The sequence below is a fragment of the Artemia sp. Qi Xiang Cuo genome, chromosome 7 (genome assembly GCF_049724085.1).
Source record: "Artemia sp. Qi Xiang Cuo chromosome 7, ASM4972408v1, whole genome shotgun sequence".
Classification (NCBI taxonomy): Eukaryota; Metazoa; Arthropoda; class Branchiopoda; order Anostraca; family Artemiidae; genus Artemia; species Artemia sp. Qi Xiang Cuo.
In genome coordinates, this window is record NC_142800.1 from 10,372,405 (window position 1) to 10,389,150 (window position 16,746).

Genomic DNA, 16,746 nt, shown 5'->3' on the forward strand with positions numbered 1-16,746 from the left:
ACTAATTTAAATTAATTTATTCTAATACATATACAAAAATCGATAATTAGCAGTGCAATGCTATTATTAGATGTTTTAAGGAATTAAAAGTAGGTTTCGAAGTCTCGAGTTGGTTACAAAGGCATTTTGAGAAAGTTTCTGCCAAAATAGCCCTTCCAGGGTGACCGCAGATGGAAGATCAAATGAGAGGAGCTGTTTGTACGCGCTAATGAAAGAGTATATGGGAGGAGCTGTTTGTTCGCACCGATAATGAAGAGCCAGAAATCAACTGCGGTGAACTTACTGCTAATTATTTTTATACAGTGGTTTGAATGGACCTTCTTCAAATATTGCACGGTCACTAGTCAGGTACAATTGAAAAATACCCCTGTGATTAAAAAAAAAAATATAAATAAGCACGCATTCGAGCTTACACCCCTGAAAAACACCCCTGAGATCAAAAAACAAATAAATAAGCACACATTCGTGCTTAAGCTCCTGAGATTAAAAAAAAAACAATTAAGTAAGTACGCATTCATGGAAAACACGAAATTTTATATTTTTGTAAATAGGGGCTTGAAACATCAACCCCAATCTTCTCAGATAGGATGAATTTTATACGAAAATTTTCATAAACATCCCATATTGTTTTATGGATATTTTCCCTTTTTTCTGAAATTATATTAATTTTCTTCCGCTAATAACTTATGATGCATAACAGTAACTTCGAATTATTTCACATAATATAATTTGAATCACCATCAAAAGCATATTCTTTTCCTGTATTAATATATATTGTTATACATATTCCAGTAATAAGAGTTTTGGTTACTATTAGCAACGGGTCCTTCTTTATCATTTACTTATAGTGCCATAAATAGTTTGATTCTTTACCGTATTTTTATTACTCTTTTTACCACAAATAATTGCAGCATTTTATAAAAAAGTATGAAAATAATTAGGGAGGAGGGAGAGTTACCCTCTTTATTTTCAAAGCAATTTATAGTAGGAGGATGGAACTACACCAAAAAGTCCCAGGTCACACCCTTGCGCAATTATTAAGGTAAATTAAGGTGCTTTTTAAAATTGTAACATCCCTGCAAGATGCTGTACCTCCAATTAGAACAGATTCCCAGTGGAGGTCATCCCACCATATATCCGTGTATAGGTAGGAAAATTATTTGTTAAAACTGTTACATCAGGAAAATAAAACTCAGAAGTATATATAGACAAAATTAGGGGGCATATCTCCCTTGATGTATCACCTCTAAACCCTTTCAGGTTTTTTTTTCACCCCAAACCCGTCTGATGATCTTTTTAAAAATAAATCAAATGACATGTAATCGCAATTTTAAGCTGTTTGTCTAATAGGTACGCCTATTTCTGCAAAGACTGCACTGTCTCCTCCTGCTTGGGAAATAGGTTTCGTATAAGACAGTGCAGGTGGCGACTTTCCAGTCCAAAAGGACTGAGTACAAGGACTGAGTAGAGGTGCAGCAAGACGCTGCACCTCTACTTGAAACGTTCTCCGGAGTGAAAACCCGTGTGTCGATTTCAATAAAGTAAAGTTCAAAAGACACATTTTAGAAAAAAAGAATTTTAGAAAACTAGTTGCACATTTAACCCTAGATTTTTACCGGCCTAGTAAAATGTCATAAATATGACATTTTATGATATTTTATGGCACCATAAATGATGTCATAAAAAAATGAAGCAGATAAAGCCAAACTTAATGCCTCTACCTCTAGACTCACACAGGAGCAATAAATGCTCCTGTCTGACATGTTTGTCATGTCAAACAGGTCATGTCAAACATGTGACATGTTGCTCATGCTCCTGCATGACATGTTTGTCATGACAATTTAGGCACCTGATTTATCACTTTTAGTACTGTCAAGTAAAGGAGCTGAAAAATCCAACTGTTATCGGGCAGCTATGCAATTTTCTGCTAATGAATAAATAGGCGAGTGAAAAAAGAGAGCAACTCCAGGTTCCCAAAAGAGCTGCACCAATGAACAAATTTTAGTTGTGGTTATGTCTGTCTCTTGGAAAAAAAGCATAAATTTGCACGGATCTTACAGTTGTTTACAAATTACTGTCTATTTGCCCAATAAAAGTTAAACTTTTTCAAGTTGATAAATTACTTAAAAAAGCAACCGAAATCACTTAATTTATCAATTAAATTGCCGTGACAAACAATAATCACTCCTGTATGAACCTAGAATAACAACTAAATTGTAATCAAATTGTTTTAAAAAGCTATTTAATTCTGCAGAAAAATTGGAGACTACCTGTGCTTCTCCGAGGCCGAGCTCAATCATTTCCAAGCTCTTTTGGATAAGCGAGGCTTTTTCTTCTAAGAGCTGACTGTCTAATTTTTCTTGATGCGCTGCCTGTAAAGAACAGGAAAGGCCACCAAGAATTGACTGATGTTCTGACCGCAAGGCCTCCAGACCTTGGACAACAGTCTTCGTGGATGACACAATCTCATCTTGTGTCATGTTAGTGGCTTGACCTATCAACTCGATCTTCTTCCTAGAAATGCTTGGATTAGATTAATTTATAACAAACAAATTACAACTATTATGGTAAATACCAGCCTTGGTTATAAAATCGTTATAATATAGTTATAACGTTATAATAGTAGCAGCCTACGTTATAAAATCGTTATAAATATTATAAAATCAGAAAAATCGTCAAAAAAAAACAAACAAATCATTAGGAATTAATAACAATAGTAATAATCATGAAACATGGATTCAAAATGAAATATGAATAAATTAAACAGCCGAATATACATGAATAACCAAATAAAAAAATTAGCTTCCATATCTAAACTGTTGATACCCCTCCCACAAAATCTATTTGTATCCATTTTTAAATAACTGCTGGTGCCCTTTAATAACATCTGGGATGTTCGGACAAAGGCCGCAAACAGAAAAAAAGAACTGATAAGCAAACAAATATCGAATACAAATCGAAATCGAGGATAAATTAGTTTAAAAACAATAAAATTCCCAACGACAAAGAACATAGAAAAAAATTACGAGTTTTTAGAATACAATGAAAGCCAGGGGAGGATGAAGACTGATAAGTTTTACATCCATCCAATAGAACGCATCTACTGTACTCAAATACCTATCAGCTCAATTTTACTGTTTTGCTTGAAAAAGAAAGCATTAATAAGAAAGCTCCTCAATACAAATTGGCACATCCAAAAGAACGCATCTACAGTACCCAGCACTACTATCAACTTTTCTATTTTTGATTGAAAAATCTACAGTACCACAGTACTAATATCAACTTTCTTTTTTTAAATAATACATTAATAAGAAAGCTCCTCAATACAAATTGGCACATCCAAAAGAACGCATCTACAGTACCCAGCACTACTATCAACTTTTCTATTTTTGATTGAAAAATCTACAGTACCACAGTTCTAATATCAACTTTCTTTTTTTAAATAATACATTAATAAGAAAGCTCCTCAATACAAATTGGCACATCCAAAAGAACGCATCTACAGTACCCAGCACTACTATCAACTTTTCTATTTTTGATTAAGAATGTATTAATCTTTTTTAAGAATGCATCAATAAGAAAGCTCCTCATATAGTTCGTTATTTCCTTATACATAGGCTATATATAAATTGGCAAATACATACTGATAGAAAAACTGACATTGTATATAGCTGATCTAGTAAAGAATCTAGTATAGCCAAATGGTTCAACGGGGCTGAAATACTGAGGTTTTGCTTATGACTCCAAGAACACTTTAAAGTGAGACCCGAATCAATCATAGAGCAGCAAAACGCGACAGGACTGGCGGACAAGAATTTTTGGCTCAATTAGTCCCATTGAGGAAAAGTTGAAGAGGATTTTTCTCAAATGTGGTTGTATCTTAGGGTGCCACCTACAATACCTATCCCTTGCCATCCATCTGCGATAGCTGGAGCCACAAATACATCCACGATGATGCTTGTAGCTTTTTTGACGTCTCTCTTTGACAACCTAAAAGAGTGATGGCAAACCTAAAACACTCAAATCAGAGGTGACGCGGCCCTACAAATTTGTTTAGAAAGGAACAAAATCTATGTTCTACCCAATTTTCAATATCAATATTCCTTCCACTCTCAATAGAGGCGAAGACCACACTGCCTTTCCACCATAAACATCAACAGCAAGAAGAACAATAAGGAATTCTTTTTGCAAGACATTGGATTTTTATATTTGAATGAATATTTGGACCCTATATCCAAAGGGCCGTCCTCACCAAAACATAAATATATAACAGAAAAGAGACTTGCAATAGAATACGACCATTAAAACTAAAAGGATTGTTTCAAAAACAGTCCCAGTATCCTTACTTCAGCGAAGTTCAACTAGGACTGATTGAACTATTGAACAATCCCTATTGTTCTTCTTGTTGTTGCTCTTTCCACTGTATGTTATAGTGTACCACAGTTAGATTAGGGTTTTCAAAAATCAGCAGGCTGAGCTCATTAGCCAGATCACCATTCATAAAAAATATTAGAGAAATAAATACCCCAAATAATCACACCTAATCACAACTTTTCCATCTTTTTATAGAAATCTTTTTCTAGAAGACATTCACTTCTTCTATCTGAGGATGAAAATGAAGGTAAAAATATAAATTTTTAAACTCCAGTTTAAAGAAAAAAGAGAGATTACGCAAAAGATCACAAAAAAATCTTGGAATTTTTTACTAACATACCAAATACACACACAGGGAACATAAAATCTTAGCATCTTGGCCGGGGTAATTCAAGAGGCAGTATGTTACACAGCATATATTTTACAGAAGAGCAAAACAAACGAAAAATATATATTCAATATTTTTGTTACTAACATACCAATAACACACATAGGGAGCATAAAATCTTAGCATTTTGGCCTAAATATTTCAGGAGGCTGTATATTACACAGCATACATTTTACAGAAGAACCGAACAAACGAAAAGTATATTTTCGGTACTATTAAGGGGATATAAGACATTAAAAAAAAAAATCCAAAATATATCAAGAATTGAATAAGGTAGGAGAAAATAGATTAGACCAACTGATACAATTAAAAGCTTTTAGAGAATGGTGTACGAATGTGAAGTTAACAAAAATGTAACAAAACGCTTGTTGAACTACTGTGGCCAATTTTTAGGTTAAAAAGGTTTTTCTTTCGGTAACACAATCCAGCGGTAACACAATCAGAAAAATCCAATTTTTCTTTTTTTTTGCTAATTTCAGAGGCAACGCTATAGCGCTGCCTATAGTGAAGAGCCATAAGGATTTAATGTATTATTATTTACAATTTTTTTTTTTTACAGAGGCACTTCATATGGAAGGGGTGGTCGTATAAGTTTCGGAAGGGCATTCAATAGGAAATAAGAAGTTCTAGTGTCCTTTTAAACGTCAAGTGATCGAAGGGCACCCCCCCCCTACGCCCTTTCCTCCAAATGCATCCAATCAAAATCTGGAGATAGCCATTTCATTCAAAATGGCCCAAAGATTAAATGACTATGCCTCCAGGGTTAAAAGAACCCCCCCCCCAGCCCCGGGGTATGGGCTGTAAGCTATGTTTTGTCCATTGTCAACATAGAAGTTTTTTATGGAAGGGGTGGTCGTATAAACTTTGAAGGAGGCCCATTCGATCGGAACTCGAAAATGATTGTTCCCTTTTTAAGAGTAAAAAGTGATCGGAGGGCAACCAGTCCCCGAGCCCCCACTCCCTTTTTTCCGAAATGCATCCGATCGAAATTTTGATAGAGCTATTTTGTTCAAAGTAGTCCAAATGTCAAACTAATATGTGCCTTGGATTGCCACCCCAAGCTTCCGGGGCAAGGGCTGTAAGTTATGCAGGTTGCCCATTGTTAACATATAAGGGTTTTTATTGGAAAAGAGGATATATCTGATTCTGGGTTTCCAAAAAGGCATAGGGTATTAAGGTGAAACTTATAGGAAATGTTGAGAGGGATATCAAACACAATCAAAACATTCTTTGTGCTTGCTGGTTGTAAAAAGGAATATCAGCAATATCTAAAGAATGACTGACGGTAATAAGTTGCAACCTTCAATGTATGTTGAGATCTTGAAGAGAAATTGGATTGCAACAAGTCCCCTCCCCCTCCTTTCCCTTTTTAGGTACCCCCTCTGCTCAAATCGGAATTTTGAAATTGTCATTTCAAATAGTCAGAAGGTCTAATAGCTATAATTCCAGGGATGCCGTCCCCCCCCCCTTAGCCCCGAGGTAAATACTGTAAATTATGTATTGCCCATTGTTTACATGCAGGATTAAGGTGCATGTTATACTAAATCAAAAGGTAATATGTGCATCCAATTTATCAAAAACGAAACTATGTATTATTTTAATAAATAGATAGATAGATAGATAGGTTTATTTTCCATATATCAGTAAAATAATTACATAAGAATCTACAAATCCCCACAAAGGCTCCATGGCCTGTAGGAGGGGGATTATGAAAATATCAAATAAACATTAAACATTTAAACGCTTAAGATTTAAACAATATAGAAATAACATTAATATTTAAAAATATAAACATAAGAATTTTAAATTTTAATATGTGAAGCCTTTGCGTCATAAAAAAAAAAAAAAAAAAAAAAAAAAAAAAAAAGGACGGTTTACAAAATAAACTTTATAAAACTACAGTGAATCACAACATCTAAAAAAAAAAAAAAAAAAAAAAAAAAAAAAAAAAAAAAAAAATATTGGCAGCAGGAAAAAGTAAAGAAAATTAATCACATGAAAACAAATATCTTTTTACTAGTCTTTTGAAGGTCCCAAACGAGTGGCATTCTCGAGCCAAATCGGGAAGGGTGTTCCATGTCAAATGACACGCAACAAGAGGATTAAAATCGGATCTTATTGTTGGTGTATGGGGAATTTGGATATTTAGAGAACTACGGAGTTGATAATTTGACCGATCAGATACAAATGAACACGTAAACCTAAGGGACCTAGGAATATCACCATGGAGCTGAAGAAAAGCGAAAGACGTACAGGAAAGAATATACAGTTTTTTAACATAAAGTAGCAGTTTAGTTGCTGAACGATTCAATTCCTGGATAAGATTTATAGCTTTATCACAAATATTTGAAAGCGGTTTGAGAAAAGAAGGGAAATTAGACATCCATATGACTGAACAATAGGAAAAATAAGAATGAATTAAGCTATGAAATAGGATTCTTAGAATTGGTCCTGGAAAGATATGCTTTAGTTTTCTTAGAACACCGAGGTTTCTGCATACCTTCATTTTAATCAAATCAATATGGTGTTTGAAAGATAAATTTTCATCAAGGAGGATACCTAGGAAACGGACATGGCCATCCTTTGGTCTACTAATAAAGCCTTTGGATATATGAATTTCAGATAATTGAGGGCAAGCCTGGGATATACGAGAAAAAACAAAAAACTAGTTTTAGAAACATTTAAGGCAAGAAAGTTAGCATCAAACCAAATTGAAACTCTCTCAAAGAGGTCCACTAACTTTGTACGAACTTCATCCTCTGTTCTCCCAGAAGTAATAAGGGTGGTATCATCGGCAAAAGTAACAAGAGAATCCGAGGTATGCAAACTATAATTATGGGTAGGGGAGACTGTTGGATGACATAGACGACAGCAATAAAGAGGATTTTTATTTCTAACTGCAAAAATTAGGTCATTTACATAAATTAAAAACAGTACCGACCCTAAAATAGACCCTTGAGGAACCCCCTGGTCAACACTTGATGGTGAGCGAAAAAATGGATCAACAGAAATTATTCTACCAGACATTTCTATTCCTCAATGGAGGGGATTGGGAGAAAGTAGGTGCAATAGACTTTGCAAGTACAAGGAACTTCTTCTGAATATTGGCATACTCATCTTCAATGCCTTCATACATGTCGGGATTTTTCAAGAAATTATTCAGGGTGTGTTATCGATTTTATTCAATTTTTGTCAGATATTTTATTGAAGGAAATCTACGTCTCTCACTTTTCGTTATTAATCAACTCCCAATGAGCAGGAACTCAATGATTTCCTAAAACCAAACATGGGATATATTACCTCGGTGTGTATTTTTTCAATTTTTTGAATCCGGGTCTTTGCATATCCACCATAGACGATGAACCTAATGTCAATATGGGGTCTTATATTTGATTCATAAAACTGGAGTAAGGTTTTCTCCTTACAACCCCAGGGTGTGGAAAGAAGTTTTTTTTAGTATAATTGTTTTTCTATAGCATTTTTTTATTGAGTTTGAAATGTGGAGGTGGAAATTAAGTTTTTGGTCAAGCATGAGACCTAGGTAATTAATATGATTATCTTCTGGAATATTCAATTTTGAATCTTAAAAATAGCTTAAGAATTTAAGATTTACAATCAAATGAGCCTCCTCTAAAGTTTAGATCGCAACCCCTCCGTAACTGCCCCTATAGTGTAGCTTTTATGTCTCCAAAGCAAAAGTTATAGCCGGTGTTCCCAGAGTCCTGCGGGTTTTGAGACCCCTAAAGACCTTCTCTTATTATCTATTGACAATTTTTGAACAAATTGGATATCTCAAAATTCACATTTTGGGAAAATGGCTTTAGTGTGGACTCCACTTTTGAATTTTGTTTTTTTAAAATAATTTTTTTTTTTAAATTACGGTTTCCTGAACTCAGGTAAAACCTTTTGTAACTGCTAAAATAAAATCAAAATAAGTAAACATTTTGCTCTTATCTAGGGTGAACGTCAAGTTCTATTTAATCTATAAAGCTATTCTATTGAAGTTTGAACGAGGAGAGAGCACTTAAAGGTCTTGAATCTTTCCAGTAGCATAATAATAACATCAAAATTACATAAGCTAATAAAATAAGAAACAGTATAATATAATGATGATATTTCCGATATGTTTCCTTAAGTTTGTTTATTCTTAGTTGGAAATAATAATATGCAAAAAAGATATAATATTCAAGAACAACTCGAGAGTAGTAATATATGCTATTCTTGCTTCAACAACTGGAAAACTAACTAAGTTTATGATATGTTTTGAATGCTCTTAGAAGACTAAAAACCAAAAAATATATTTAAACACAAGAAAATATCAATTGACACCAAGATGGTAAAAATGGGTGACCTTTGAAAGCTAATAGGTACTTAAAAGCCAATGAAAACTGAACACTTAGCACATTACGAAAACATACTTCAGCACATAATATATACGCAAAATTCGTGGTCGAAATATTCCTTATGAATAAATATCTAACTCCTTATTCGCTGAAAGCTACCTGCCCATCGAAAACTAACTAATAGGCCCGCTTGGTACCCAATTAAAACCAAACGTATTATTAATATATTTTGATTATAAATTATATATATATATATATATATATATAATATAATTTATAATCAAAATATATTAATAATATAATAATAATATTAATAATAATATTAATAATAATATTAATAATATATACATATATATATATATATATATATATATATATATATATATATATATATATATATATATATATATATATATATATATACACATATATATATATATATATATATATATATATATATATATATATATATATATATATATATATATATATATATATATATATATATATATATATATATATATATATATATATATATATATATATATATATATATCTAGTGTTTCGTCGTGGTTTACCTTGTCACAGTTACATTCTCTTAGTTTTTCAAAGTTCATTTTGAATTTCTTTCGTTGAAATGCAAGAGTTGGAATATTTCAGTAGTGTTTTGTTGTGCTTTACCTTGTCACAGCTACATTCTCTGGATTTTTCAAAGTTCATTTTGGATTTATTTCGTTGAAATGCAAGAGTTGGAATATTTCAGTAGTGTTTTGTTGTGCTTTATCTTGTCACAGCTACATTCTCTTGATTTTTCAATGTTAATTTTGGATATTTTTCTTGAAATTCAATAGATTGAATATTTCATTAGTGTTTAGTCATGTTTTACCTTGTCACAGTTACATTATCATATTTTTTCAAAGTACCTTTGTAATTTCTGTCGTTTAAATGCAAGAGTTGGAATATTTCCGTAGTGTCTTGCCGTGGTTTATCTTGTCGCAGTTACATTCTCTTGATTTTTCCAAGTTCAATTTGGTTTTCTTTATTTGAATTGAAACTTTTGGTATATTTAAGAAGTGTTTAGTTGTTCTTTACCTAGTCACTGTTATATTCTATTGATTTTTCCAATTTCATTTTGGATTTCTTTCATCAAATACAATAGTTGGAATAATTAACTAGTGTTTTGTCGTGTTTTACCTTGTCACAGTTACATTCTATTGATTTTTCAAAGTTCAATTTGTATTTATTTAGTTAAAATGAAAGAGTTGCAATATTTAAGTAGTGTCTTGTTGTGCTTTAGCTTGTCACAGTTACATTCCCTTGATTTTTGAAATTTATTTTTTGATTTCTTTAATAGCAATGCAATAATTTGAATATTTCAGTAGTACTTTCTGGTGATTTATATTGTCACAGTTACATGCTCCTGATTTTTCTTATTTAATTCTTGTTTTCTTTCGTGTTATGAACGATTTAAAATACTTCATTAGGGTGTTATAGTTATTTACATTATCAAAGTTACATTTTATTGATTTTTCAAATTTCAATTTGAATTTCTTCCGTTTAAGTCAAAATTTGGCATATTTAAGTAGTGTCTTGTCATGCTTTAAATTGTTACAGTTACATTCTCTTGCTTTTTCAAATTTTATTTTGAATTTTATTCTTTGAAATGAAAGAGTTTGAATATTTCAGTGGAGTATTGTTGTGCTTTAACATGTCACAGTTAATGTCTTTTAATTTTAGAAATTTAGATGTGTATTTATTTCGTTGAAATGAAAGAGTTGGAATATTTCAGGAGTGTTTTGTTGTGCTTCACATTGTCACAGATACATTCTCCTGATTTTTCAAAGTTCATTTTGAATTTCTTTCATGAAATTCAAGAGTTGGAATATTTCACTAGTGTGTAGTCGTGGTTTATCTTGTCACAGTTACAGTCTCTTAATTTTTAAAAGTTCATTTTGTATTTCCTTCTTTGAAATGCAAGAGTTGAAATATTTCAGTAGTGTATTGTTGTGCTTTACCTTGTCACAGATACATTCTCTTGATTTTTCAATGTTCATTTTGTATTTATTTCGTTGAAATGCACGAGTTGGAATATTTCATTATTGTATTGTTTTGCTTTATCTTGTCACAGCTACATTCTCTTGATTTTACAAAGTTCATTTTGGATATTGTTCTTTAAATTCAAGAGTTGGAATATTTCAGTAGTGTTTAGTCGAGGTTGAACTTGTCACAGTTACATTCTCTTAGTTTTTCAAAGTTCCTTTTGAATTTATTTAGTTTAAATGCAAGAGTTGGACTATTTCCGTAGTTTCTTGCCGGGCTTTATCTTGTCACAGGTACATTCTCATGAATTTTACAAGTTCAGTTTGTTTTTCTTTCTTTTAAATGAAAGACCTGGAATATTTAAGTAGTGTGTAGTTGTGATTTAACTAGTCACAGTTACATTCTCTTGATTTTTCAAATTTCATTTTGAATTTCTTTCATCAAATAAAAGAGTTGGAATATTTCATTAGTGTTTTGTCTTGGTTTACCTTGTAACAGCTACATTCTCTTGATTTTTCAATGTTCAATTTGTATTTCTTTCATTAAAATGCAAGAGTCGCAATATTTAAGTAGTGTCTTGTTGTGCTTTAGCTTGTCACAGTTACATTCCTTTGATTTTTCAAAGTTCTTTTTTTATTTCTTTCATATAAATGAAATAGTTGTAATATTTAATTAGTGTTTTGTTGTGCTTTACCTTGTCAACGTTACATTATCCTCATTTTTCATTTTTAATTCTTGATTTTTTCGTTGATATGCAAGATTTGAACTCCTTCAGTAGGGTTTTGAAGTGGTTTAAATTATCAAAGTTAAATTTAATTAATTTTTCAAATTTCAATTTGAATTTCTTTCGTTAAATTACAGTGTTTGCATTTTTATGTAGTGGCTTGTCAGTCTTTAAATTTTTACATTTTCATTTTCATTAATTTTTAAATTTTATTTTGATTTTTATTACTTGAAATGCAAGAGTTTGAATATTTCAGTGGTGTATTGTTGTGCTTTAAATTGTCACAGTTAATGTCTTTTAATTTTAAAAAGATAGATTTGTATTTATTTCGTTGAAATGCAAGAGTTGGAATATTTCAGTACTGTTTTGTTGTGCTTTACATTGTCACAGTTACATTCTCCTGATTTTTCAAAGTTCATTTTGAATTTCTTTCATGAAATACAAGAGTTGGAATATTTGAATAGTGTTTTCTCGTGGTTTACCTTGTCACAGTTACATTCTCTTGATTTTTCAAAGTTTTATTTGGATTTCTTTCCTTGAAATGCAAGAGTTGGAATATTTCAGTAGTGTCTTGTTGTGCTTTAGCTTGTCACAGTTACATTCTCTTGATTTTTCAAAGTTCATTTTGGATTTCTTTCGTTGAAATGCAGGAGTTGGAATATTTCAGTATTGTTTTGTTGTGCTTTACATTGTCAAAGTTACATTCTACTGATTTTTCAAATTTAATTTTGATTTTCTTCCTTGAAATGCAAGAGTTGGAATATTTCAGTAGTGTCTTGTTGTGCTTTACCTTGTCAGAGTTACATTCTCTTGATTTTTCAAAGTTCATTTTGGATTTCTTTCGTTGAAATGCAAGAGTTGGAATATTTCAGTAGTGTTTTTATCGTAGTTTACCTTGTCACAGTTACATTCTCTTGATTTTTTCGAAGTTCATTTTGGATTTCTTTCGTTGAAATGCAAGAGTTGGAATATTTCAGTAGTGTTTTGTAGTGGTTTACCTTGTCACAGTTGCATTCTCTTGATTTTTCAAATTTCATTTTGAATTTCTTTCGTGAAATTCAAGAGTTTGAATATTTCAGTAGTTTTTTGTCGTGGTTTACTTTGTCACAGTTACATTCTCTTGATTTTTCAAAGTTCATTTTGAATTTCTTTCATGAGTTACAAGAGTTGGAATACTTCAGTAGTGTTTTGTCGTGGTTTACCTTGTCACAGTTACATTCTCATGATTTTTTAAAGTTCAATTTGAATTTCTTGGCTTGAAATGCAAGAGTTGGAATATTTCAGTAGTGTCTTGTTGTGCTTTACCTTGTCACAGTTACATTACCTTGATTTTTCAAAGTTCATTTTGGATTTCTTTCCTTGTAATTTAAGATTTGGAATATTTCAGTAGTGTTTTGTCGTGCTTTACCTTGTTACAGATACATTCTCCTTATTTTTCAAATCAAATTTTGAATTTTTTTCGGGAATATGTAAGAGTGAAAAAATTTTTTTATCAACTTAGAACGTGCACGCACGTGACTTCGTCTAAATTAACCTACAAAAATGAAATAAAGCTATGTCGACTTTGCATGTCTCTCTCACTATCTATGCGCCGTCGCGGTGTACACTCCATGTCTTTCTTGTTAATTTTACCTGATTTAGCCGACAAATGATGTTGATAATACATTTAAAGGATGTTGATAAAGCATTTATTCACCCTGATACTTAAATTTTGTCAATTTTATCCTATGTATCCAAGAAAATGATATTGATATGGAATTTAATCACTCTGATTCTCAGATTTTATCAATTTTATCCGACATATCCGACAAAGGATGTTGATAATGAATTTAGTCACTCTGACACTTAGATTTTGTCAATTGTATCCAATGTAACTGGCAAAGGAAGTTTATATAAAAAAAAATATATTCACTCAAACACTTAGATTTTGACAATTTTAATCTATGAATCCGAGAAAAGGATGTTGATGTAGAATTTAATCACTCTGATACTTAGATTTTGTCAATTTTATTCGAAAAATCCGCTGAAGGATGTTGTTAAAGCCTTTATTCATTAGTATATTTAAATTTTGTCAATTTTTATTCAATGCATCTGACAAAGGATGTTGATAAAAAAAAAATTATTCACTCTGACACTTAGATTCTGTCAATTTTATTCGTTGTATCTGGCAAAGGATGTTGATAAAAAAAAAATTATTCCCTCTGATACTTATATTTTGTCAATTTTATCCGACTTATCCGACAAAGGATGTTGATTATTAATTTATTCCCTATGATACTTATATTTTGTCATTTTTATCCAATGTATCTGGCAAAGGATGTTGATAAAAAAAAATTTATTCACTCTGGCACTTAGATTCTTTCAATTTTATTCTATGTATCCGAGAAAAGGATGTTGATATAGAATTTAGTCACTCTGATACTTAGATTTTGTCAATTTTATTCGACATATCCGATAAAGGATATTGTTATAGCATTTATTCATTCTGAAATTTAGATTTTGTCAATTTTATCCGACCTATCCGAAAAAGGATGTTGATATAGAATTTATTCATTCTGAAATTTAGATTTTGTCAATTTTATTTGATTTGTCTGATAAAAGGATGTTGATAAAAAAAATATTCACACTGGCACTTAGATTTTGTCAATTTTATCCTATGTATCTGACAAAGGATGTTGATAATGAATTTATTCATTCTGAAATTTAGATTTTGTCAATTTTATCCGATATATCTGCCAAAGGATGTTGATAACAAAAAAATTTATTCACTCTGACACTTATATTTTGTCAATTTTATCCGACATATCCGACAAAGGATGTTGATATAAAATTTATTCATTATGAAATTTAGATTCTGTCAATTTTATTTTATTTGTCTGAGAAAAGGATGTTGATAAAAAAAATTTATTCACGCTGACACTTATATTTTGTCCATTTTATCCGACATATCCGACAAAGGAATGATAATGAATTTACTCATTCTGAAATTTAGATTTTGTCAATTTTATTTGATGTATCTGACAAAAAATGTTGATAAAAAAATTTATTCACTCTGACACTTATATTTTATCAATTTTATTCGATGTATCTGGCAAAGGATGTTGATAAAAAAATTTATTCACACTGACACTTATACTCTGTAAATTTTATCCTATGTATCCTAGAAAAGGATGTTGATATAGAATTTAATCACTCTGATACTTAGATTTTGTCAATTTTATCCGACATATCCGACAAAATGATTTTATTCATTCTGAAATTTAGATTTTGTCAATTTTATTTGATGTATCTGACAAAGGATGCTGATAAAAAAAAATTTATTCACACTGACACTTAGATTCTGTCAATTTTATCCTATGTATCCGAGAAAAGGATGTTTATATAGAATTTAATCACTCTGATACTTAGATTTTGTCAATTTTATCCGACATATCTGATAAGAGATGTTGTTAAAGCATTTATTCGTTCTTAAATTTAGATTTTTTCAATTTTATTTGATGTATCTGACAAAGGATGTTGATAGAAATATTTATTCACTTTTACACTTATATTTTATCAATTTTATTCCATGTATCTGGCAAGGGATGTTGAAAAAAAAAATCACTCTGATACTTAGATTTCGTCAATTTTATCTGACATATCCGACAAAGGATGTTGATAATGAATTTATTCAATATGACATTTAGATTTTGTAAATTTTATTTGATGTATCTGACAAAGGGTGTTTATAATGAATTAATTCACTCTGAGACTTAACAAAAATGGTATACCTCTTGACACTTAACTCTTGCATTTCAAGGAAAGAAATTCAAAAGGAAATTTGAAAAATCAAGCGAATGTAACTAAGACCAAGTAAACCATAACAAAACACTACTTAAATATTAAAAATCTTGCATTTAAAAGAAAGAAATCCAAAAATTAGATTTGAAAAATAAAGAAAATGTAGCTGTGACAAGGTAAACGACGACAAAACAATACTGAAATATTCCAAATCTTGCAATTCAATTAAATAAATCCAAAATGAACTTTGAAAAATCAAGAGAATGTAACTGTGACAAGTTAAACAACTACAAAACGCTACTGAAATATTCCAAATCTTGCATTTCAATAAAATAAACCCAAAATGAAATTTTAAAAATCAAGAGAATGTAACTGTGACAAGGTAAACCACTATAAAACACTACTTAAATATTCCAACTCTTGCATTTCAACGAAAGAAATCCAAAATGAACTTTGAAAAATCAAGAGAATGTAACTGTGACAAGGTAAAGCACAACAAGACACTACTGAAATAATCCAACTCTTACATTTCACTTAAGAAATTAAAAAAGAAATTATAAAAATCAGGAGAATGTAACTTTGACAATGTTAACCACGACAAAACACTACTGAAATATTCCAATTCTTTCATTTCAACTGAATAAATTCAAAATGAACTTCGAAAAGTCATGAGAATGTAACTCTGAAAAGTAAAAAAACTAAAAAACACTAATGAGATATACTAATCTTGCATTTCACGAAAGAAATTCAAAATGAACTTTGAAAAATCAAGAGAATGTAAACGTGACAAGGTAAAGCACAACAAAACATTACTGAAATATTCCAACTCTTGCATTTCAACGAAACTTTTCTGACAAAACACTACTGAAATATCCCAGCTCTTGCATTTCAACGAAAGAAATCGAAAATTAACTTTGGAAAATCAAGAGAATGTAACTATGATATGGTAAACCACGACAAAACTACTACTACTACTAACAACTCATCGCAGCACCAAGCCGCCTGAGGCCAACACAGCTACGCACGCTCCTCCTCCACCCCAATCTATTCAAAGCCTCCCTTTTTACACCCGCCCACGAAGTTCCCATTTCCTTTAA

General features: G+C 31.0%; 1 protein-coding gene across 6 annotated transcripts in view; it reads right to left on the reverse strand.

Moving 5' to 3' along the window:
- The window catches only part of Klc (kinesin light chain), a 146,634-nt gene that overhangs the window by 91,822 nt on the left and 38,066 nt on the right, over positions 1-16,746 (reverse strand). For all 6 annotated transcript variants that reach the window (XM_089092014.1, XM_089092013.1, XM_089092012.1 and 3 more), the window contains exon 2: positions 2,271-2,514. In XM_089092014.1, the coding sequence (XP_088948140.1) occupies positions 2,271-2,480 (210 nt within the window). In that variant the 5' untranslated portion in view covers positions 2,481-2,514. The remainder of the gene's footprint in view (positions 1-2,270; positions 2,515-16,746) is intronic.